Below are 26206 nucleotides of genomic sequence, written 5' to 3' on the forward strand. Positions count from 1 at the left end.
GGTTGACGCTTGTTCCCATCCTAGATATGATTTTAGTTCAGGCTTTTTTCCACCCTGCAAACATTGTTAAATAAACAGCCTTGAACTGTGATCACTTGTTTCTGACTTTACTGTTGCCACCATGAGTTCCTTAAAATTACCTACAGCTCACATGTCCCTCCTAAGTTAAGCCTGGCTGCGCTGCCATACTACCAATACCTTGAGTGGTAAAAGGCCTATACTAGTAGTTGGACCTCTATACTAAGGGATAGTTTTATAAAATCTCACCACAGGTAGTCTGTAGAAAATCTCCCCTAATATTAAACCAGGAATGATCTGTAAAGAGAAAATATTTTGGCACTATCGCCACGCAGAAGTACCTGTATGGCAATTGGCATTAAGTTGCCATCCGGATTCTGGTGCAGAAGGCAGATTGGGGCACAAAGGTATTGCTTCTTTCCCTGGATCACGTTGGTGGGAATTGAATCCAGAATAGAGAAGTCCACCAGGAATATTCTTCGCTTCTGCAAATTAGTGTGAGAGTGGAAAGACAACATTAGACAGGGGAAATAGTTAAGTTGAATAATAGTAGCCCTACAACAGTGTAGTTGTGTTCCTGCAAGCTTTCAGGGACATGAACCTCTGATATGACGGCTTGTACAACAATCACAAGACCCCAAATTTCTGGTATGAACAGGTTTTCTCTCCTCGACCAGCCCATCGTTCTGAAGGTCTTTGTGACAAATGACAAGAGGATGCACAAAGTGTGGGGAATCATGGCTCAAGAAGGTTTAGCCAAACCCGGCAGATCCAGGACTCCCCCGATTGGCTCTCTGGAACATTTACAATCAGGTAGGGTACATCACCATTGGTGCTAATATTTAAGGCTTGGCAAGGCAGTAGGGTGAGGTGTTGTGGACAATTATTCAAATTCAGGAGGGAGCCCTGACAGACCACCTGGGGGTCTGACCAGTGCAGTTGAAAATAACAAGGCTTACATCCATCCACTATCCACAAAACTCGTTTATATAAGAAAACACAACTTAAAAAGGTAGGTGTTGTGCCCATTAATGTTAGCTCTGGTCTCCGTTTAGCGACTTACTACATTTTTATCTTCAGTGGGATAGTGTGCCTTGCAATATATTCATGTTTAGCTATAACAGACAGCCATCAGTGCCATTGTGTTACCCAACACTATTTTCTGTCATTAACTCTAAATACTTTTGCTTTGCTTTATGGCAATGTTTTGTGTTAGGAGGAATCCCCCAGCCCTATGGTCTGGCATTGCATTTTCAAACCTAGGCATCCTAAACGTTCCTTGCTCACCTTGTGGTAGCGGTGGCCGAGCCATTAAAGCGAGTTTCTAGGTGAGCAGTGTAGACAAGGATACAGGGTAAAACAGTATTCCTTTAAATAAAGCCATGCCAATACAGAGGTATCAGAGAGTGTACATTATAGTTTGTTAAAGCTAGGTTAGTCTAGGTTAGGGGCATGAAGTCTTGGTCCAGAAAGTCTCATGTTTTAAAGAGCATTCTTTAACCAGTTAGGTAGAGTCAAATGCAATTTCTGAGGTCAATTGGGGTTTAAGGTTCACAGGTTTTAAAGGCACTTGAGGGTCGGACATGTATTTACTGAACTGTTGCTTAGTATTGTATGGGGAATATGAAGAAATACCAAGAGGTATTTGTGAGCAGTGCCTTTATTTTATGGTGTACAGAATTTGCCTTGACCTAAAACTTTTTCCAATTTCAAGGTACTTTTTTTCCAACAAATAGAGGGCACTGCCATGGGGGCAGCCATGGCCCCAAATTTAGCCAATCTCTATGTTGAATATTTTGAAATAATTGTGATATACCCAGCCACTAATCCTTTTATTCATCATTTGAGGAAATGGCTGAAGTATATAGACGACATACTTATTGTATGGGATGGCACGAGAGAAGAAGCTGAGTGTTTTGTGACATGGTTGAATCAACAGAATCACTTTTTGAAATTTACGGGATGCATATGCGATTTCGAGACTTTCTAGACATTACTATCTTTCATGATAATGGAGTGTTAAAAGTAAAGCCCTATACTAAGACTACTGACAAGAATTCTCTTCTGCACTTTAATAGCCATCATGCCAAGCATTTAAAAACCAACTTACCTTTTGGGTAGTTTTTAAGGTTAAAAAAGGAACAGCGGTAGGAAAGAGGATTTCTGCAAAAGTGCGGATGCACTCACCCAGAAACTGTTAAATAAAGGTTACCAACCCAGAGTGATTAAGACTGCCTCCAAGAGAGCATATAATAACAATCGGGAGGCGCTTCTGGAGAAAAATGTGAAAACTAAGAGAGAGATTGGTCCTGTTTTTGTTAATACTTTTCAAATTTATCTTACAAAATTAAATCTATTGTGATGAAAACATGGAAAAAGGTTTACAGAGGAAAAGGAACCTTGCCCCCTTTCAGAAAAAGTCAAAATCTAAAAGGAACATTCTGATTAGGAAGGATGTGACTGTAATGAGTACACCACTGGTGAGACAAACCAGGTTGTGGGGTTTATTGGAAATAAAAGGACATTTTCCCTGTGGTAAATGTAGTATGTGTGCACAAACCAAAGAGATCAGATCTATACTAATTTTGCCGAATCTCAGATGGGTGTGTAATGAAATGACCAACTGTAATACATCTAATGTTGTGTATTTAATCACGTGCCCCTGTGGCTTACACTATGTAGGCAAGACCAATAGACAATGTAAAGTCCGTATGGTGGAACATCGGAGCTGCATTAGAAATCAAGTGATTACAGCCCCTTTGGTAAAACATTTCCTTGACAAGAAACATGGCTGCAATGAGTTTACGTGGATCATATTGAAAAAAGTGCATGGCCACAGTAAAGCTGAAACAGACCAGAAACTGTTGAATCTGGAACAGAAAATTATTTTCAAACTGCAAAGCAATGTGTTGGGGCTTAATGAGAGTATTGATTGGCATGTGGTTAGCCAAATATAAAAGACTTGATTTACCTTTTTCATGATAAATGTTGTAATTGTGATCTTGTATGATCTTGTGCATTTATGAGCATGCATTTTTTTGCCAAGAATATATTTATAATTTCAATATGCCTCTGACTGACATCTGCATTGTTGTTGTTTTTGTGCCCCTTTTGTGCACCCATTCCCTCAACACTGTTTTTCTGTTGCTGGGCTGTTTCATGCAAATATGGCCGCCGTGTTTGTTAGTTAGTAATCGGCTGAATTAGTGTAGTCCTTTAGTTTTCACCATGATGAGGCTAGCCAGTACCGAACTGAATTATGTAGTTCCTTTTTAGGGTTTACAAGGAAGATGTGAGCGTGTTACGCTCAGGAGAACACTGGTGCACTTGATATAGGGTGCCACGCGGCTTGTTTAAACCCCGCGAGTTATTAGCGAGGAGTATGCCGTTCTGAAAATAGAGGTAAACATGTTGACTTTGAAATATACGAGTCACGTCACGTTTGGGGTTGGTATTTCTATCCTTGCTTTACCGCACTTTCCTTTGCCGAGTAGACGGCTGTTTTGCATGACCTCTTGCCATTCTGTGACGGTCAGCATGTCAATACTTAATCCTCTTTTGTGGAGTATCCTTTTGGATGGCACCACTTTTGTATGCATGACCATGGTTGGTGTACATGTGGGATCCTTTTGGAACATTTGGAGGCTTTAAATTCTAGCACCGGGTTTCCGTGGTACATCGGTGCATGTTGCTGGTTTTGAGTCGGTTAGTGATCGCCCCGTTTTATATTACAGATTGACACTGTCATTGTTGTAGTCATCTGTGGACTGGATTTGGTTGTCTGAACAAGGGAGTTCTTCCCTGTGCCCCACATTGTGGGTTTCTTCACTTTAGTAAAGGTAATTTCTGTCATATTTTTAACATTTTTGACTGTTATTCTGTAATGACCTGTGGCTGTGACAGTATGGATGGCTCATTGGCAGTTTGATGTGTCTACCCTAGGTGTGACGATATCTCGGCGGATTGGGATGCCTTTTGAAGAGTTTTGGTTTTTCAATGAAGAAAAATTAGCTTATCAGTCATTCACGGACATGCATTGAAGGTTCACCATATTAAGGTAAATCTAAGTGGTCTGATTTGATTTTTAGACCTTTCTGTGGAGCTGCTCCCTTTTTTGAGCCGTTTCCACTTTTACATTTGGTAATACCCCCTCCCCTGAGGGTCTGATTAGTTTCCTCTTTTCTTTTCCTTGCAGGCTATTTGCCTGAAACTACCCATTCAACACGGTGTTGAGAAGAATTGTGGATGTTTTAAAGTTTCCCCTGAAGAATGTTCGCCCGAAAGGGGCTTTGAAGAACAGAAACATGTTGGGATTATAGGTTGTTTTATTGACACATTTAGGTTTTTTCTATGTATTGTGAAATGTGATTTCGTTTGTGTCTTGGGTACGCGTTTCATTTGAAGCCTAGCTTTTTAGATTTTGTAGGTTTTAGTGGTAGTATTTACACTGTTAGGTGAGGATAGTTTTTATGTTTTATATTTTGAATAAAACAAGAATGTTTTTTGAAATTCGGAATGTTGCACGCAGTCTTTGTTGTCAAGACGTGTAATGCCTGGAAATTCTTTCAGAGGTTTCTAATTGATGGGGGAGAAAGAGGGTTTCAAGTAGAGAAAGTGTACCATCTTATCCTTCTTTCATGATATATATCAATATTCCTATTAGTGGAATAAGATGTGGTATGTGTAAATAGGAATTTTTGTACCCATTTGAATACATATAGAAATACCAAGAGGCTCCTGATTGGCTGAGCAGGACAATGGAGTGGATCCTCCTTTATTAAGTAAAGGGCCTACGTTAAGGATATTTGCTTCAGGGCCATGTAGCGTCTTCCACAGTGAGCTATATTCAGCTTTTTCCAACTATGACCAGTCAATGCTTGGGTTTTGGGGCAGAGGATAGATCCACAGCAGTTTCCATGTCTCAGTTCTCCGGTGACCATTCCAGTGCAGTAGAAGATCTTTTATAAAGAGCACAGCTATGGAAACACAGTAGAAGTGATTATGCTGAAGAGCTTAATTACTGAATCTGGGATGAGATACAGCTGTCCTTTTCTATATAGGTGCTTTTTCAGTACACAAAGGTGCAGATTGGTTCCAGTAATAGCATGTTAGGTAGGAGGCATGTCAACATGCTCTACAGAATGCTAATGTTCACTTTGGGTTACTTTTGCATAGCTTTACCTTGATCCGGGGTCTTTACCAGACTGTCTTTAATGCTGTTGGTTTCATTGACGCCAAATTATTTTTTTATTTTATTGTTTATAGCGCAGACCTAGCTTGAGAGCAGTAGAGAGCTGTATAGTGTGTGGGTTGCCAGTGTTTGGGCTGGCATCTTTTACAGAAGGGCAATACTGTGAGTTAAGGTCTATGCATCGCACTGTACATCCATTGGAATTAGTCCTTGGTCAGATGATGTTGAGAAAACCCTGTTGAGAAATTTGCTAACTTGCAGAATTCAGGGGCATTCCGAGTTAATATTGGGATCGAGTTTCTAAAGGTGGGTGCGTGACTAGAGAAAGATTGTTTGCGGGTGCTCTTTTTGAAGGCAAGTTGTGATTTGAGCCGATGTCTATTTGCTTCGTGAGGAGTATGCATCGCCAGATATGTGGACCACTTGCCTTTTCATGTCAGGTCTGACCAGGGACAGGCAGAAAGTCTTCCTGACGGCATGTGTCATCTTGCAACTTTTTCAATATCATTGGATCAGACAAAAAGAGACCAACACTTGATATGTCTGTCATTATTTGAGGTCTGGTACAGTCAGTAATGGGGCAGAGCTTCGTTAGCAGAACGGTTTTGGCAATTTTGAGTTTCAGGCAGGGCCTTCTCACAAACCATCTTCAGGTTGTCATCTTACTCTGTTCTTTGAGACCTGTCCTCAGGCGTTACAAGCTAAGCAAACTTAACCTACACTTTTAAAGGAATAAAAGGTCAGGGAAGGGAACCCAAGATTTACTTAATTCAAACATTCTGTTAACCTGTTGGTGGAGGCCTCCCTGTTTAACTTTTACAGGCTACAGGATTTTACATGGAGTTCCCATTCGGGACAACAAATGGGTGTTGGGAAGGTGTACGCCACTAGACTTACAAAAGGCTGTCACCAACAAGAGAGCCTACCCAACTTGCTGCGTTACATGGGGAAAAAAAGAGTTTATCTTGCACTCTGGCCCCGAAAGACCTAGAGTCCAAGGAGGAACAAACATTAGGTACATCGCTGATAAAGCCTTGAATTAGAATGCATCTGGGAAAAGGTTTTGGAATCCAGGTAAGAACAGTCCAAAAGACACACCTGTCTAGTGGCAGGACGGGGCCTTCCTTCTCAGATGAGGGTATCTTGATAACGACGAAGACTATAAAATTGAGTGAAGTATGTGGAATAGGGCAAAACCTGTGCTACTGAATATTCTACACAAATCCCTGTGACTGTCCGACGGTCATTCATGTAAGCTCTCTTGAGAGATCCGTCACCCTCTTTTCTTTTGTGTCGTGTTGTGTTACTGTACGTCCTGTGTGCTGAGAGCTCTATCTCTCACCACTGACTCTTTGAACTGTTACTGTACGCTGCTCACTCACCCACTGTGCATGCATTTCTCACAACAAACCCCCATTTGGGGGATGCCACACATATTGGAATTTACTTTCCACTCCCCCACTACCCATTCGCTCCACAACAAGGCACATGCCTAAAATAATCAATCTCAAAGCAAATGTTGAACATTCTCTGTGGCCTTGAATGAAATCAACATAGAAAGCTACTCCATGAGCCCATAGGGGCAGGGCATCCTCTATATTTGTGGATGCTCCCATGTTTGCCATGGACACCCCTAGTAGATATATTGATATGGTAGGTTATTTATAACGCACTTAATACACAGAGGTTTTTAAGCACGGGCCCAGGGATTACACCTGTGTTGCTTCCTGTCGTCTTGCTTCCAAGGCGAGCATGTTGCCACTGAGCCATCCTCCCGGGACTAATAAAAGAACAAGTGATCAAACAAATGGAGAGCTTTACCTCAATCTCCTCCTGCAGAGAGGTGCCACCCTTAAGAAAAGGTACAACCATATCCTCAGAGATGCGCAACTTGTCTGGAATCTTGGTGCAGCTTCGGATCAGCAATGGGTTCGGTCCATTCAAAAACTGGTACCCAAAGAACCAGTCCTCCTTCCAGTGATTCATCACATACTCTGCAGAGAAAGGACACGTTCAGCTCCAATGTCACCCCTTCTGTACCCCAGTAGCAAGCAAAACCTCCCATTTAGCATCCAATGTTATCTGTTCTGTCCCCTAGTAGCAAGCAACACTTCCCATTCAGCCTCCATAGATTCAGATCACCACTATACTCAGATGCAGAGCTGGGAGCGAGAGGAGACGAGTAATGGAACTGTACTATTTATGCCATTGCAGAAAAAGATACAAGCATTTGTTTTTCTGAGGCCCTACTTTTCTGGCTTTTGAATACTCTACAGACATGCCAGTGACAGAATCATCATGTTTCCTATAGTGGTATGCAGATACCACCACAGTAGAATGTTTATCGTCTGTGGTTTCCAACCCATCTTACGCTTTATTTAGTTTTATGGGACTGTCACAGAGTAATAATAATAGTCAAAATGTAAACTATCAATTACTAATCGAGATTACTGCTTTTTTGTTCCAAATCATAAAAGTTAAACACATTCTAGTTTTGAGGCTTGGCATAGTTCTTGGATACACAGGAACTTTATATTGCTTGCTAGCTTGAAGTTGGGACAGGAATGGTCCTTAAAAACATATGAAGACTCACTCATCTGAATAACAGAGCAACACTGCCACTGCTGTGATTCAGTTGTTAGACCCCAGAGACTTGGAGTCTAGCCCTTGCACTGTACAAGCAATTATAGAAGCTAAGTGTTTTAAAGTTCCTGTTAGCATTGGTGGGGTCTAAAAGCAGGCTAAGGCAGGAGCCTACCAACACCATTGTTTTGGTGCAACGTTCACAGTCCTTGTTGTTCCACAGTATCCAGAGAACAGCTACACTTTTCCCATCACTTCCTCAGGAGTTCTGCAGTATTCTAGAAACGATGCCAAGTTATAAATCAAAGGTTACAGTTAAGTAACTTATTTTTTAACATGGAATATGGAAAATGTGTGTCCAGATTACACATTGCATCACATAATAACTGTTCAAAAGAGGTTGGCTAGAGGTACACAATCCAAATAGCAATACCCTCAGTGCTTCTTGGCCTACAGGATCATCTCTGAATGTTTCACAAGCCAAATAAAATCCAAGTAAAAGTGCTATGAGAAAATGTGAAGTCACTCTGCAGATTGTAGCCAGTTCAATAAATCACTGCCGTCCAGAAAATTAAAGAAGGTACCTCTGTGCTTGCCTTGGATATCTGGGTGCAATCTGTAGTCAAAAGAGGAGCAAAATCTGCCTTTTTTGCTTTATAGGTCAATAAAAGGAGAACCATTCATCTGAGTTATAATACAACCTGGAATATGAAAATCACAAAATAAAAAGATTTTTTATGTTTTGTCAGAAGGGTGATGCAATTTTTAGTTGACTCTCCCAAAAGGAGCAACATTTGTGACTTTCCATTTTGACGACCCTTTATTTTTTTTATTTTTTAAAAGGGGGGATACTTTCCCGGACAGGTCTCTATTTTGTCCCCCTTCTTCTCCTTTCCCCCCCTCATTTTTACTTACCTTTTCATACCAACCCTACACATTTATAGTTAGTATAGAAAGCCATAAGAATGTGCTCAATAAAGTGGAACTTGGTCATTCTAGACAGAAAAGTGATACCCAAATATGTAGGGGTTTAGCTTGCGCACAGCCCACACTACAGCACAGGCTTCTTTCTCATATGTGGCACAGTTTCCTTATCTTTTTGTCAAGCGCCTGATAATGTAGGTGATGGGTTGGTCTAGCCCTTCAGAGTTTAGCTGTGCTGAAAATGCTCCAATTTGAATTCACACATTGATGTCTGGATGAAGAATTACTGTCCATAGTCTTTGATCTTTAGAACTGATGTCATGGACAAGCCGGCAGAGGTTCAATTAACTTTCTCTGGCATCTTTTTGGATGTCAGATCATTCAAGGTAAAGGCCCTAGAAGAAAGAATGGTAATTCCCAGTGAGACCAACGATTGCCTTCACATGGGTCTCTGGCAATAAATGCCCATTCCTGCACCACTTGCACCTTTGACTGAAGAGGCTGCTTCTTGCATCTCCCACTGGTGTCCTACATAAGTCACAGCCCCCTGCGCCATCTGGCACTCGGATGCCTTGATAGTCAAACTAGCTTTCTGCATGGCCTCGTGCATTTGTTTTGGATGGAGCAGATGGTCTTCCCAGGTGTGGTTAAATGCTGCTGCAACATCATCGAGAAAACCAATGCAGAAGTCTTGCTAGCCAGATAGGACCTAGTTCACCATCTTCTGAAAGATGGAAGAGGAATTTTTTAACTCAAAGGCAGATCAGTAAACAGATAGTGCTCTTCCGGGGGAGTTAGGGGAGTGCAGATCGGGAAATGATCATCTTGTGGGATTGCCTGAAAGGAATACCCATCAATCACTCAAATCACGTTCCAAGACAACGAATACCTGCCAGTCCCAATATGACTGGTTCATTCCTGTTATGACCTAACCCTGCATGTTGCCTCTCGCGCCACCTCGCCAGAAGTCGCTCACCCCTCACCTTCCTGCCCACCCAGTACACGTGTACCCCTCCTCTGTGCTCCTGTATATCCTATCCCCCGCTGTATATCTGTTCTGTTACCTCTGAAAATTGCTTTGTTATGTATCTGTATTGTTGTATACCTCTACAAAGTGCTTTGTTGCTTCTGGAAGCTGGGTCCGTGCTCAATAATTACAATAATACAGTCATAAATGCACTTTAATGATTTAATGCCAATTGAAAATGTTCAAAGAATAACAAAGAAAAGAACTCATTGATGTGAAAATCGAAAACATTAAAATAAATATTTATGTATACATTCAGAACTAGCACATGTCTATGAAAATCAGTGAATAGCTATCAGTAGGTGAAGCATGTAAGCATATATATATATATATATATATATATATATATTCAACACAATATTATGACGGGAATGAAAGGTCAGCAGGAAATTGGATATTACATCAAGGCACGAGCACGAAGGACAGGCTCATAGAACTGGGTAGAGAAAAAATTACGCCCCCGAGAGCGTCAACTGACCTGACGGAGGAAAATACAAGGTACTCACCACAATAAGGATCCCTATATGTGTATTCTTTAGTTTCACATTCTTTGGGTCACCTGGGATGTCTGGATAATATATAGATTTAGATGCCCCAAAGAGTGCTGCTTAAGCACTGTCGGCTGGATTGTTAAACAGATCCTCTTACAATTTTTGTAGCCCCAATTGTGTCCGAACAGGACATACCAGAGTACAGCAGGAGAGCTGAACTAAAATGTTAGAAACAAAGAAAAGGACATCAATTATAGAAGAAATAATGGGGATAATCTTTCAGGCTCGAGCCCTTGGAAAAGCACAGTGTCTAGGGCTGCTGGGGTCATCATGGCAGCAGTTGTCTGCACATGGCCCCGAGTAGGTCTAATTTTCCCTGGCTGTTATTGATCACTTTTTCCCCAATCTGAGGACTTCAATGACACAGATACGGACTGTGCCTCATGAAAGACCCTAAAAAGTCACTAAGTGCCAAGGTATATGTCACTAAGGGCCAAGGTATATGACAAAGTACCATGCCTGGCTCTCAGGGTAAAAGGCAGGGTGGACATGGAGGCCAGATACTAATGCCTGCTATGCAATGGTGGACCTGGAGGTGGTGTAGGAAGGATTGCTCTTGCAAATTGACAGGGGACTATCACACTGGTGTGCCGTATGCCCTTAAGCACTTGAAGGATCTCATGGCAGGAGTAACATCACTAGCCCACATGGAACAAGCTTGTGGCCTAAACAGCCCAGAAGGTGTATTGTGAGGGCTGCCAGAAAAAGGATGTCTACTATGTCCAAAGTGCATAGAAAACATTGACACAAGAAAGCTAAAATCAGGAAAAGGAATGGTTATGCAGTAGAAAGTATGCATCCTGCAAGAATATACCATATAATATCAATTAATCAATTAATCCCGAATTCTGTCTTGCAAACACACACGCCTTATGAAAGCAGACCTGCATCAAAGAGATACCCTGTAGGAATCAATAGCACAAAGCCTGTTAACTAACACAGCTAAACCTATGTCAGGAAACGTTACGCTCGCCAAGCGGTCCATTCCAATGTCGTTGGCAAGAGTGATTCCATTGACCCACCAACGGACGGTGTTGCTGCCAAGTTACATCACAGCAACACGAAAGAGCGCACCGCTGTTGATGTAAGCAACAGCCGATCACGGGTCTTCGTCACAGGCCGTTCCAGACTGCTTGAGCATTGGAGGTTGCCATGGAGATTGGCTGCCTCATTACGTTCATGCATTGTTCCGCTCCAGTCTCCTCGATCACGTGACTTCGCTGCCCAATAAGTGAGCCATTCCTTAACCCTGTGCTTCCGATTGCAGCTCCACGGAAGCTCGTTGTGTGCCTGTTTGTTTGGGATTCCTTCGTTGCTGATTACTGCTTCTGTTTTTTCTGGTTTTGCTTCTAGGATGCCCCATGATTTACTACTCTCTTTATGCCAACTCTGCCTTGAACATGGATTGCCTTTTCTTACGGATTGTTCTCCTCTGCCTGGAACGTGCGTTGACTCGGACTGCGATACGGACCTTCTTCTGGATCATGTTTTGTTTTGGTATATTCCTGCTCATTTGACCTCTTGGATTACTACCTGGATTGTGTTTGGATTTTGGTATACTGGTCTTGATACTTGGACTCTGTTCTTCCTGCCTGGTCTGTTGGTAGCCCCTCCTTACATGTACACACACACAGTGACTTGAGACTGCCGGTAGTGTGTTGTGCTTCCTGTTGTAGGCGTCCTCGTGCCGTCGGGTCCAGTGATCCCATTGGGACTTGTGACATGGATCACTTTAGCATCAGGCATCCACGTGTCGTCGGGGCAGTCTCCCTTGCTTCGCTACAACAGCTGGGCTACTTCTGGAACCTCTTCTCCTGTGGGACACTGGTAGGTAGGTCTCGTTTACACTCTCATTGTAATTCCTTGCTATTGACATCTGAGTATTTACGTATCCTGCCTTTTCTGCAGGGACGCTGATACGCAGAAAGATATCACTCTTCTGGGTCCTTGGATTCAGAATTGTTACTTGAGTTAACCGTGGCTTAACATTTTCTGGAGTTATTCATTGCGTGTTTATCCCGTGTTACAGTCTACGTTGGGCCCCGTCACCTTAACGACAATCTACGGACCGTGTTGGTGTTCTATCTCAAGAAGTCGTTTCCAGCCTGCGCCTGGTGTTCCTAGACTCCTCTGGGTGTTCTTCCACTCAGAGGGTACATTGGTCAGAAGAACTTGTCGTTCACACTACGCGAGCAAGTACCTTGAGTGGACGAGTTCTGACAACTTATCAGAATGAACTTTATTACAACGCACACCAAAATGTGGTTACAGGGTCAAACCCCTATATACTCGTAAGCTTAGGAGATTAAGGAGAAGGATGTGGGCGAGTTGGGAAGAAGATGGCACATTTGTGAACGGTGGACGGTTCTATGTCATTTAATCGATGGGTGAAATTTCAATCCGTTTTTTTCATCGAAAAAACCCTCTGTTTATTTTTGGAGGATCCCCCCACCCCCAAGCCCTCCATCCCCCATATATATATATATATGGACAAATGATCCAGTGATCAAGGTAGAGCAGGTGGGTGGAAGCTAGAGGTAACCAAAAGAAAGTCAGGAGTGAGAGCAGGATTGAGGTATAAGAAAGACTAGTAGTAGGAGGGAAATAGCAGAGGTGTTGAGGGAGGAGGAGTACTTTGGAGAAGGGGCTAGAGATGATACTACTAGGAGGGTGGTAGATCACAAGGGGGTGGTTTAGAAGACCCTAGCAGAGTAGAGGAGGAGCATACCGGGAGGTGTTTGGAGGAAACGTCAGGAGGAAAGAGTAAAGAGCATGGAGGATACCCAGGATGTGGCTGGGAACAAACTAGGTGGAAAGAAGGAGGTTGGAGGAGGGGAAGAGGAACAGACACTTTACAAGCCAGAAAGGGAAGAGTTAAAGAAGAACAGAAGTATAATCACATGGGGAGACATGGAGAAGGCACAGGAGTGGGCGAAGAATAGAATCTGCATGAAAGAAGAGTAGGATAGGTTATTTTAGGTACAAGGCCGTTATGACTCACCAAGGAGAACGAGACAGGGAGGTGAAGAGTCCAACCGGACCTGCAGCTGATCTGACCAGTTACCTAGTGGAAGCGTTGGGGCTTATACCACCATCACCCAGCTCTGCCTTTACTCCATCTTAGTGTGCAAGCGTATGTAGGGCTCATGCATACTGCCTGCCATGGAGTGTGAGTGCTGCAGTTGCCGGTACAAGATAGGACCTTTTTGTGAACAGTGTCTGGGATTCATACCCGAGATGGGACATATCTCCATCATTAGGAAAGAACTGTACTGGCTACCAGTAGCCGCTGGAATGCATTTCAAGGTAAATACCTTAACTCATAAATGGCTCTATGGGAATGTACCCTCCTATCTTAAACAAAGCCTTGAACAGTACAACCTAGTAGCCCCTTATGTTTGAGTCACAATGGGCACTTGATATGCCCAAAGGTTAGACGAGTAAGGGGGAAATGGTTGTTCCTTTCCAGTTCAAGCCGCTTGCGCCTGGAACACCGCCCACAAATCTACACTAGGAAAAGAACCTGCTGTTCTGGAAAAGCCTAAAACTTAGTAATGCGACTAAATGGCTTGGTCCGGATCCTTGTGCCTATCCCGTCTTTCTGAATTGTCTCTCGTGTTGATCTGATGCCTGCAGGCTTTGGCGCATGATAAATAAACATCTAAGAAAAGCTCAGGAAGAAGCCAGCACGAGTTGATGTGTGCATCCTCTCAGTTTGTGTGGCCAGAAAAGTTTAAATACACCTCTGCAATTTGGGGCTCTGCACACAATTTCCCATATAAATGGAGGATCTGCTGCCTTGCCTTGTCACAAGGGACAAAAGAAGTCGGTGTCCACCAGGAAATGTTCAGAAGCACACAAGAAGAAACCTAAACAATTGTGAGGAAGCTCTGCTGGTTCCTGTAGTCTGAGGCTCTGCACGTACTTCAGGACACCAGGTTTCTAACAACTGGAAGGAACCCAACACTGCCCATTCTTTCCATTGCCATGGCAGGCCCAACTGATTTGCACGTCTTTGAGGATCCCCTGCTCCAAGAAATCCTTGCTTTCAAATACCATTTGTGGTCTTCTAAAATGCCTTCTAGCCTCTGAAGTTCCATATAGTCAGGTGACCAGTTAAAGTGATATGTCCTTAGGGGCTCAGGTGTCAAGATGACCCCTCAGATTTCGATAATGAAGACAACTCTGCATTTTGAACCATTCTGAGCATCAAATCTGGTGTAGGCAGTAATTGGCCTGAAAGGACTTAGCAACACTTGATATGGACCTAAACAGGAAGGCAATATGGCTAGGTGGGATCAATGAGAACTCTGCTTCTAATTCACAAATTATTCCTAAAACAACCAGAGTGCAAAGGATATGCAGATTAACCTAACCAGTTAATCAAAAGGGCATTCTTCAGGAAATTCCTCTCTGTGAACCTGAATATGTAGTCCTGGCAATCTGCATTTTTCTAGCAGACAATACGAGTACATAGCCTTCGAAATGTAACTTAATACAAACTAGATATGACGCGTTAGACAAATGTATGCACCATTTACTTTACCATTTTATGTAACCAATGTTTTCAATGTACCTGTAAATAACTAATGTACACTATTATCTTTCTTTATTATATTACACGCCAACTCGCTTGAAGGCCTCAGGGTGCACAATGTAATAAAATTACCTACATGCATTTCCTGCCTGCAACCTTTTGCAACCAAAATCTCCATGTAACCAGTACCCAGATGCCTGTGGGTTTGGTGCGCTTAATAAAACCCAAAAATAAATCAAATAAATACAAAAAAAGTTCTGTAAAATAGCTTATAATGTATGTTGATGTTACACATATTAGTGGCTCTCTTATTGATTTGGCGTAAGCAAGAAAGCAATGTGATCCTGGAAAGCACCCGCCCTTGCAGCAGTACCCGAAGGGGCACATCCACAACCATGGTCTTTGAACTCTTACCGAGGGGTGTTGCGAGTGCATTTCATCCTGTCTGATAATACAGTACATTGTCAATATGTCATGTCTGATGCAACTATGGCAACCCGTTAACCAGTGAGCCGAACAAGAGAAGAGTTAGCCACACTGCCATAAATGCCAACTGATGGGTTTGCAATCTTGAGTTGGTAGTATTCACATTCCCTCCTTGCAAGTCCTTCATAAGTGTTTACAGGGCTGGAAAAAACAATTGACCTCCGATCCTTCCGAAATTACCCCACTGGTGGACTGCAACAAGCACACATCTCACTCTTCGATGTCAACAGAACATTGCACACCATCAAAGACAACCCTTTTCGGCCACACTATAACCTCAAAACCAAGTCTTCAGCACACAAACTTAATAGCAGCCGTACCTTGGTGCACACAAAACGCATTACCAAGAAAAGAAATAATCCACAATCCAGAAAGGATTTGTCACAAAGCCTAAAACCTCAAAAGCTTAAACCCAGCAGAACTTGCAAACAACATTTTCGTCACCATATCAGGCTAACTCAAAACCATAGAAGAAACCAAAAATTAGAGCATATGCCCATGGTTGTTCTATTCCACAATCTACCACAAAGTATACAAAACCACCAGATTCCTCAATGCAACTGCTACTTCCTTCAACTGTTAACTGTCAACATCATCCACTCTCTTAAAGTAGCCATTTGACAAGTTCCCTTCTCCTTCATCCAAACCATCTCCCCTTACAAATGAAGTCATTTTGAACAGCATGAACTCCTCTCTCCGACATGCATCCCCCACTTCTTACTTAAAGCTGCCATAATCCATCCTCTCTTTTTATGCAATCTCCCGTGTACCTTGATAAAGGGGAGCGTAAGATGCACTTTTTCTCAAGTCTTTGCTGGGCCCTTGCAATGTCTCGAATAGCAGGAGACATTGCAAGGGCCCGGCAACACACAAACACAAACAATGCGTATCTAATCCAAGATAGCGAAGGAGCATTATGAGAGCTCAGTCCATGTTCTGCCGCAGTAAACAAATGTAGTAAATAAATCCTGCCCCCTCACATGTGCAGCCACTCATAAAAAGCAAGGCCAAAATTATCAATTGCCTGGTGGATATTCTAGGGATTTCTCAGCCTGGCCACATACAAACTTCAGCCCTTTCGAGGCCTATCATGCAGGTGCCCGGGGGCCTGATGAACCTGGGTAAGGATCTTCTGCTGCATAGAGGACGAGAAGTAGATTTCAGCGTGATCAGACAGCTTTTTAACTTCTGGAATGGTAATGCTCTTACTTCTGCTACTCATTCTACCCTAGACCGCCTGCTGCCCCATCAAATCCTCTTCCATCTACTATTATTCCAAGAGTCCCTGCTCTGATGATTCCATACGTAACTATTTGTAATCTTTCTTTATCCTCTGGCATATTCCCTTCTGAGCATAAATATGCTACCATCATTCCCATACTGAAGAAACCATCCCTTGGCTCTTCCATGCCTTCCATCTTTCGTACGGTTTACATTCTGCCGTTCCTCTCAGAGATTCCAGAAAGGGTAGTCTACTCACAATTATCCATTTTTATTAATTTGCATGATTTTCTCCCAGCACACCAGTCAGGACTTCGCTCTCTCCATTCTACTGTAATGGCACTCCTCCATGCTATTAATTCCTTACTCACTGCCCGTCATTCAAAACTTTAATCTTTTCTCGATTAATTATCTCTGCTACACTCGGTACTGTGGATCATTCCATTCTCTTATATTCTTTCGTACTCTTTCCCCCTAGGGCTCACTGTTACGCTCACTTGGCATCTACGGGGATGCCACCCAGCCCTGGTTGGATGATTTGCCCTCTCGAACCCTCTCCCGGTTCCTTGGTAAGGCCTCTGGTTAAAGATGGGTCTGCAACATAGGAGCGCTGGATTCAATACCAGATTGTCTGTATGTTTTCCCACCTCCCTTGGCCTCAACTCCTTCCTCCCCTTAGGCCTTCTCCTCAACTTAATATTGTAAAAGGTGGATTCTCCGTCCTGCTCCTCGTGGCAGGGGTGCGTAGACATGGGGGGCGAGAAGCGACCAAGTTACTTTACTGGTGCAAACCCCCTGTGGGAATCCAGGCCTTCTGCGACGCCGTAGGTTTGCTGCTTTACAGTCTTTAAATGCAGTTCTTATGTTCCCCTTAGTTCGAATAATAATGTCTTGCTGCTTTCCTTTTAGGTATGGAAAGGTATTTTGGTGTTGTCATGCAGTTTGAAGATGAGTATGGGCCGGTAGACGAAAGCACAGTGTGCGCAATGCTGTCCGGTGAGTAATGCACGATGCGCCGTTTCACCTTTTATATTGCTAACCTGTGTCTTTTCTCTCCTTGCAGGTCGCGATGTTCCTCGCCAAGCGCTGTGATGTTCCAGCAATGATACTAACCAGGAGATGACTACCCAGGTAAGAATCGCGTGGCTTTCTTTGTTCGGGAGGAAACGGGAGTAAACGCTTATTAATGCTGTCCTTCTTCCTCCTCTTTTCAGGTTATGGTGTTCCAGGATGCATGCGGTGCTGGATGGAGTTCGTACCTTCAGGTAAGTGGAACCTAAGTCAGAGATGGATTGAAGACCGTATACTATTCCAGGTATGTTTCGTAGTGTTCTTTCTCTCTCTGCAGGTCCTTGGTTTCAGGTAAAGTGGCATCAAAGGACTGGACACGGTGAGCATTACGCTGCCCACAGCAGAATAACACGAAGCGTGTTCTGCTGTTTGGGTGTGGTTTAAATAGTCTCAGGTAAAGTAGTCCAGGTAAAATAGTCCCAGGCCTGCCACACCCAAAAGACTAGACCGCATAGCTCAGGCTCCATACTAGGTCTTTTGCTTTTTTCCCTTTATACATCACTTCTAATATCATACCCTCTTTTCATCTATTGTGTCACTTTTATGCAGATGATAGACATCTATTCTTTGCCTTGGTTATCAGATTCTCTTCATTCTGCTCTTTCATCAGGTCTATCAACTCTCAGACTGGGCTATTGTCTGTTACACTTTACCTTAATCCCTCAAAAGCTGCAGCCCTTTACTGTCCCCACTGTGAAACTAAGTCAGCTCTTTACTAGGCTCAATCATTTTCCCCTCCTTCACATCAAGGCCCGGAGGATAACTCATGGCAACGCTTGTGTGTTGGATGCAAGACAACAGGTTTGAATCCCAGTCTTGTGCTTCTAAACTGGTCTCCGGTATTAAGCACGTTATAAAAGAACAATTATAATCTTCAGTGCGTGCCATCGAAACAAGATCTTTGGTTCATGTTCTACCCTTCTCTTTCAGGCCCATATCTCAAACTTGGCTTAGGCAGCTCAATTATTTATTTACAGTAACACCACAATTCAACCATTCTTGACATTTTGACTATTGCTCTGCACTTCTGGTCGGTCTCCCCATCTATGCACTAGTCCCACTTTAAGGTATTTGTAATGCTTCTATCATTTTTGTTTGCCTTTCTCCTCTTTGCTCATTAGCTCTGCTTCACTATTGCATACTTTTCCACTAATTATGCACAGTATATATATATTTTTTTTTTTTACATTGTCAAGCACCCCCTCAATCTCACCTATTTAGTCTCCTCCTTTTTTTTGCTCTCTTTGCCCTACATTTTATTTCTCCTATCCGCGTCTGTTCCCCCCCATGCTCAAACTTGCTGTCATGCACTTTTTACTTGCTTGAACCTAAACATTGCAATGCCCTACCTTTTCATATTTTTTCCGCTTCTTCTCTTCCTATTGTCCGTTCTCTACTTAAAGATAATTCTCTTTCTCTTTCTGTCTCTTCTCAATAAACTAGGTTATGCTTGATAGCTTGTTCTCTGTTAAAATGGCGTTTTAATGTACCACTTTGGCATTGATGTTGAGCAAGCGCTTTGGTGAAAGCACTCTATAAATGACAATAGATACAATAAATACAAAAACTTATCCCTACAAAACCAAAAGACAAGAAAGTAGTGTTAAGCGAATTAAAACCTCAGGACTATGACTCACTATGAACCCAATAACCCTCTTCAGAAAGGGACACCAGACAGGGTTTACAAAACCAGGTACTGTTGGGATCAAGGAGAAGTTATCCTGTGGAAGTGTTTGAACCATGGTAAGCTGAGCTCAAGGAGACGTGATGCCGCAGGTTTGGTGAACCCTATTAGCCTGTCCTCTAGGATAGGTTATCCTTCGAGTTTTGTTGGCACAATCATGTAAATAACCCTATTAAAAAAGAAAGTTTTTCTCTATATCAGTTATTTGCCATATGCTGTTAACTGACCCAGACCTTAGTAAAACAACCCATGAATAAGCCCACCAAAACTTGGCTCACTGAATCTACTCTCCTAGTTTCTATTTTGTACATCGTCTCATCAGTCATATTTCAACCCATGTAGTGCCCTCCCCTCGATACCTTGTGCTTACTCTGCCCAGCAACTTGGCTAGTCTTGGGATGGATGGAAGAGGACCAATCTTAGTCGGAGAACTTGTCGAGTTCTGGGAACGAAAATCCACTTCCCCTCCCCATCCATACATCAGGATTTTGAAAAGAGTTCTTTAATTCATGGCATTTCCATCTTCTTGGGGGGGGGCGGTGGGACGGGGAAGAGTAGTTAGAGCTCAGATTAAGCAGAAAAAATACAAACCACTGGCGAACTTCGTTTTAGTTTAGATAACTAGTTGTCGTTGACCTGCTGCTTCAGATATTGTAGCTGCCCAATACTGGTTGAAAATGGATTTTTAGAAGATAAGAGCAACTCTTTGCACGTCAAACTTGCTGTCCGTGTGTTTGTGGTTGGACAAGAAAGATATATTCACCGAGTCACTTGTTTTTGGTTAAAGTTCTTTTATTTAAGTATATTAACAATAAAAAGTCATTGAAAGAATGGTGAATAGTCCTAAATTGCTGGATCCTCTACTTGTGTTTCTCCAGCAATGTTAATGTTGGTTCATCAGGAGGGGTTTGAAGGACAGTTTTTATGTTTTAACTGCAGAATACATTGTGCTTGATTGCAAGTTTCATTTTGACTCTGGGTTTTCAAAATTGAGTCCTATTATAAGGGTGTATTTGTGGTTATAGCGAGGAGACCCATATACAGGTTTGTAATCCAACAGGCAGGATGGATCCTTCTTGTTTAAAGTAGGAGCCCTAAATGAGGAACTCCAAACAGCGACTGACGTGGTAAAAATGTATGCAGTGATCTGCGAGGTTACATTAAGGAATCTGCAAACTGCACAGCTCCGCTCCTCTCCCATAGGTTATCAGAATGCCATCTTGCCAAGCCATTGCTCCATCAATCCCCTTCAGTAGATGTGTCATTGTCCTCTGAAAGGCATTCAGCAGTACCTAAACATTCTGAATGGAGTAATGAACGATGATAGTTTCTTCTAGGCCTCTGTCAACTTGATCTGATAAGCAGCTGCGCGATCATGCGTTGTGCGCACATTCGCTTCATTAACATAATTCAACATTTCTGAAATGTGAGGCAAGGACACCAGTCTATAAGAATATTCTTATCGAGTCCTTGCAGGACCACACACATGCAACTTTTACCTGATTTCTTAAGTGTCACAACTATAGGGCTAACCCATTCGGATGATTCTGTTGGTTCCATTATTCAGTTAACAATTTGTCTGTTTATTTCCTTTTCAAGACACGCCATCACAGCCAGAGGTATGTTCCTGCCCTTGTGCGCCGTTAGTCGATTATTCAATGTACATACCTTTTCAGACAGCTTATCGATGTTGCAAAAACTTCTGGATATAATTTTTCCATTGTACTCTTCTCTGTCTGCAGACACAAACAGGTTTCACCAATGTGGAATCTAAATTCATCTTGAATGTGCCATCCCTGAACGTCGCAACATATACTTTCACTACCGTTCATCTGCCTCTAAATTGTATTAACGCTTGGAAATATCCTATTAATATATTGTTGCCTTTGAAACCCCTTGGATGCTTTTATCAGACTTTCACATTTTCGTCTTCATTCCAGCCTTCTCCAAAGCTCTCACTTTCTTGGATGTTATGATCGCGTATGACGAACAGCTGTCAACCATCATGGATGTTGGCACTTTCTCAATACCACAATACAGCTAGGGCACTTCATCCAGCTAAATGTGTCTATTCTTCACACTATCATTACTCTTCCTTCATCTGACTCTTCCTCTTCTCTGTTCACATAAGCAACTTTCTTTTTCTGGCACACAATGGCAAAATGTCCTTTCATGCCACATGCTCAACCTTTTCAACAGCGATGAATAGCTCTTTGATGACGCATCATGACCTACGCTTCCACCTATGTAACGCTTGCCTTGATCCTGCTCCTGGTTACTTTCTCTTCTCTGCGTTATGTCCCGACTGCACCTTATGTTGTGTATCCTTGCTCTTTGCGTCCTCATTCTTCAATTTCTTTCCCACAAGGTTTACTCGTGGGGAGGCTTTTTTACATCTAATGGTGCCTGGTTCTGTGCCTCCTTTTATCTCCTCTTTCTTCTCCTTAATTATCTCCACAAATAGCTACGTGTTCTCTACTTTTACAATTGCCATGGTTTCCTCCAGGCTGGGCACCTCACTCATCCACAGACGTTCTTGAATCACAGCATTGTGTGTATAATGATCTGATAATGTAAAAGTTATTCCAAAGGGATTCCGGCTCCAAATTTGCATGAAGTAGCAAAATTGTATAAGGATGTGATCTATTCTTCAGTCGTTTCTCTTTGGGTTTGCTTCCTCAAATAAAAGTTGGATCTTAATTGCTATATTCGTTTTTGGGGCATAATAAGCATGCAGTTATTTGAGAGCGGTTTCATAGACATTCTCATCTCCAGCTTGTCACCGGTAGATGTGGAAGTTCTCTACATTTATTTGCACCCAGTGCATGTAGTAATACATTTCTCTTCTCCTCTGCCATCATACTACCAAGTTCTATTGCCAGGTAGTTGCCCCAATATTCTTTCCAATCTCACCATTGCATTGACGGTCTCCCAGGTTGAGAAGAAAGCATGCTGGAGGATTAATTGTGATGGGATGCATGTTTTGTACAGCACTCCCACGTGTTTTGTATTTCCAGGTGCTTCCTGTTCATTAGTTTTGTTTGTCTCTAACAATACTTTTCCATTCTATATTCCCATGTGTCCAGTTAATTTAGTTATTACTAAATAACAGTTCCCTGCTCAATTTGCTAGTTCTAAAAATGATTGGATTTTTTTTCTCTCCCTCTCTGGCACGTTGCCAGCTCACCGCCCTGCCCCGGCATTTAGATTCCATCGCCACGCTATCCTCAGCTGATGGTGACAGCGCATGCGTGCACATATGCTTGTCATGATGCAGCATGCTTAACACATGGAGCTACAGTTTGAGCTCTTGATCACTCCGGGCTGTGGCGCGAACGGTGGCCTGCACTCTTGAATTATGGCGAATGAGATTGATGCATCAGCCCCTTTTGTGGCAACCGCACGCCGCTCCTCGCCACCACCTCTCTTCAGCTTGGTGCTTCCATGCAGCAGTTTATGCCACACCTGTGGACCCAGCTGCAGGGCTGCTTCAAATTACTCACTCGTCAGCAGTCTGATGTATCGGGCGTATGCAGGTTGAGGTAAGCAAGTTCTTTATTGGTAATGGAGTATGCAGGTTACAGCCTGGCAGCCTAGTACACCAAGATCCAGCCACCTTCCGTTCGCTCTGTCTTTCTCTACTTCTCTCACTAACTGCTGCTCTTCGAACACAAATATCATTCACTACCTACATTCCAATGCTACATCATGAACTCCCAACATTACAAATCTACAAGAGAACACATCGATACAACACCGTACAAGAGGTCTTTTCACTGGCCAAGGAACCTGACCAAACCAGCAAATTCATCCAGAACCATCAGAGGTGAGGGCAGTAAACGACCAGGGCTCTGCTGAAATGGCCCTAGAATCTACCATGGCAAAGCTGGTTACAAGCCAGGTGTCAGTATTGGTACAACTAAAAGATGCAGCAGCCCAACAACCTCTCCAGCCAATGCAACCATTACAGAGATGTGTGTCCAAAGGGGACACCAAAGCCTTCTTCTGCAACTGCAAACTAATTGCTGGAACTGCCAAATTGTGGGGGTGGAGGGATCCATGGCCCTGTTTATTGCATAGCTCCTGGATGGCGATTTACAAAAATCATACCCCCATAGGACACCCTGAAGAAAAGGGCATTGGAAAAGTTGGTATTCTTTGTCATAGCCCATCACCAATAGCTATTAGATGGTTACCTGTAATCTCAGGAATACCTACTGGAAGATGCTATAGAGAATTAGCATAGGACGTTACTGACAAAGGACGCCAGAGAACAAATCATCATGAAGCAATTCACTACCCTAGAATTTGCAACAGCTAATGTGACAACTTCATTTATCCACCTTGGAAATGACAGTCCATGGGGGCGCAGGTCTAAGCGAGATGAACAATGGAGGCACGCCTGGTCTAAGATGACTACTAAATAGACTCCTACCCTGATCTAAAAGGAAAGAACCCGTATGGAGTCTGGATTCTTCCCAACCAACCCCATAAGTTTTGGCTAAAGTCAAAACCCACCAGAGTTATTTAGTTTTTGCTGCTGTTTCACCTGAGCAGAAAAAGACTGTCCCTTACGTACTAGACCAAGGGTTCACATTTTACATTTGTGGAATGCTCCTACATATTGCTCAGAACTGCCAAAACTAGTGCCAATGAACCCAAGCTGCTGTGTTCCAGAGAATCCAGACAACAAAAACGGAAGACTGGGGGCTGGAGACCGAGCAGGATGTGGTACCAAGGTTAAAGGCAATGGCTGCCCGCCAACTAGGGACCTCAAATTGAATGGGAGAGGCTACCACTGATGGCTTCATTAGACTCTGGAAGCTGACAGATGGTCCAACCCCATCTATCTGGAACAGCTTCTCTGGAGCACTTGATACCAGTGTCTTATGTGGATGAGGTCTAGGAAACCTAACCTAAAGCCCAAGTGGACTTTCCCCAATGGTACCCAACAATTATGAGCTCCCCGTCATGACAGGGCTGCCAGAAAATGTCCTCCTGGGCTCAGATCTATCCCAATTGGAAGGGTGGATCCAGCAAAGACTGGAGGGGAAAGAAAAAATAGACAGTGGAAGCACAATAGCCTTCACAAATGAAGGACCTGGACATATCCGCAAACAGTTTGGACAAAGGAACCTATAGGTAATTAGGAGTGGCCCCAAGGCTTCAGAGACAGGTGGGAAATGATGAGGTCCCCTGCCTGTCTCTAGGGCTGTTGTATGGGGTAGTGCCAAGGAGCAGGAGCCACCATACGCAACATGAGTCTTGGCCTGGACCACCCTATTATTTACCAGCTCTGTGGCAGAGGAATGTCATTGGGAGTGCGTCCATGCTAAACTGGTCCCTGTAAAGAATTCCTATATAGCTGCTCTGATGCCCCCTATGCTAACATGACATCTTTTGAACCGCCCTGGGGGGAAAGGAGCAGCACCACTTTTACTGAGGGCATGCTGTTGTCTGGATGAATCTCCACAGCAGCTTGGCGATGGAACACTCTGCAAGGGCCATTTCCATGGCAAGAGAGACTATACATGTCCAATCCAAGATGGCAGACAGGCACTATAGGAGCATGTTCCATGTCCTGCACATGTAAAGAGATATAGTAAACCGATCCCAGCGTATACTATTACTTGCAGGTGGACCTGCTCACTCTAAGAATAGCCATGAGTGGTGGATGAACTTTGGAAGAAGGGTGGTCGCAGGAAGGGAGAGGAAGGAGATAGTATAATGGAGGACGGTCGGAAAGGAACTGGAAAGAGGGTGCTGAAGAGAACATCAATGAGAAGGGTAGCAGTGGCAGAAGGTGGGGGAGGCATTTGGAAGAATGTATGAGGAGGGAGGCGAAGAAGACATCAGAGAAGATGTTGGCAGGAGTTGTAAGGAGGAAGTGGCAGTAGTTATGAGGAAAAAGTGGGAAGATGTTGTGGAGTGGACGGAGAGAATATTATCATTCCGTTTATTTTGGCAGAGCCGTAAAACTAACAAGGGTTATACAAACAATGCAAATCTTAAATCTCAACATTATAAAAGTAGATGTTAGTTTCAAACTCAACACACATGTCAAGTTTATAAAATACATTATCTACAGAGCATTAAAAGAGAACACCTATAATAGATTCAGCAAAGGATCATTACCATTCACTCACTGGGAATATCAAGGAGCAGTATGGGTGTAATATCAGGAGGAAGATGGAAAGGAGTACAATGGAGGAGGAATGTAGGATACCATCACGAATAAAGCAAAAAGTATATTGAAAAGCGATTGGGAGGATTACAGCAAATGTGGCTGGAGTTGGAAGGATAGGGGAGGGGAGGGGGGTCGTCAAGCGAGGTCCCTTTAGATACGAGATCACTGTGAATCATAAAGGAGGAAAACAAGATTGGGGGTTTTAGAGTAGAATCCAGGCCATTTGACAGGAAGAACTTGAACAAGATTAAGTGGTGCACACTCTGGACATTTCTCAGCCAGACACACCCCCAGCTTTAGTCCTGAATTTATTGCTGAACATTGCTAAGCTAAGCTCAGGGAGATGTTATCCTGTAGGTTTTGACAAGCCATATTAGGCTGTGCTCAATCGGAAATCATCCTGTGGATGTTATTAAACCTTATTAAGTTGATCTCCAGGAGAAACAATCTTGGTGTTGCTATGTCTTGTTTATGTTGCTATCCTCATTTGTTTGGCCTAAACCTGTAAATAGCTGAATAACCCCTACATTTACGGTACTACTTTGTGTCTGCAGATTCTACGTGGCTTTGTGACACCGTCCAACTTTAAGACAATATTGACGGCTACCAACTAATGCAGCCTTACCAATAGAGTGTCAAACAATCAACTGGAGTCAGTCCAATTTGAGCACAAACTAAATCACATTGAATAATACGTATACACATTTAAAAATAGAATAGAACAAC

General features: G+C 43.0%; 1 protein-coding gene across 1 annotated transcript in view; it reads right to left on the minus strand.

The window, feature by feature from the left end:
- The window catches only part of LOC138568813 (polyunsaturated fatty acid lipoxygenase ALOX12-like), a 265719-nt gene that overhangs the window by 138490 nt on the left and 101023 nt on the right, over positions 1–26206 (minus strand). Inside the window, exons 6-7 of the mRNA XM_069646585.1 lie at positions 7031–7203; positions 360–503 (exon numbers count right to left, since the gene is read on the minus strand). Coding sequence (XP_069502686.1) covers positions 360–503; positions 7031–7203 — 317 coding nt within the window. The remainder of the gene's footprint in view (positions 1–359; positions 504–7030; positions 7204–26206) is intronic.

Source organism: Ambystoma mexicanum, chromosome 1p (genome assembly GCF_040938575.1).
Source record: "Ambystoma mexicanum isolate Mex_15411 chromosome 1p, UKY_AmexF1_1, whole genome shotgun sequence".
NCBI classification, from domain to species: domain Eukaryota; kingdom Metazoa; phylum Chordata; class Amphibia; order Caudata; family Ambystomatidae; genus Ambystoma; species Ambystoma mexicanum.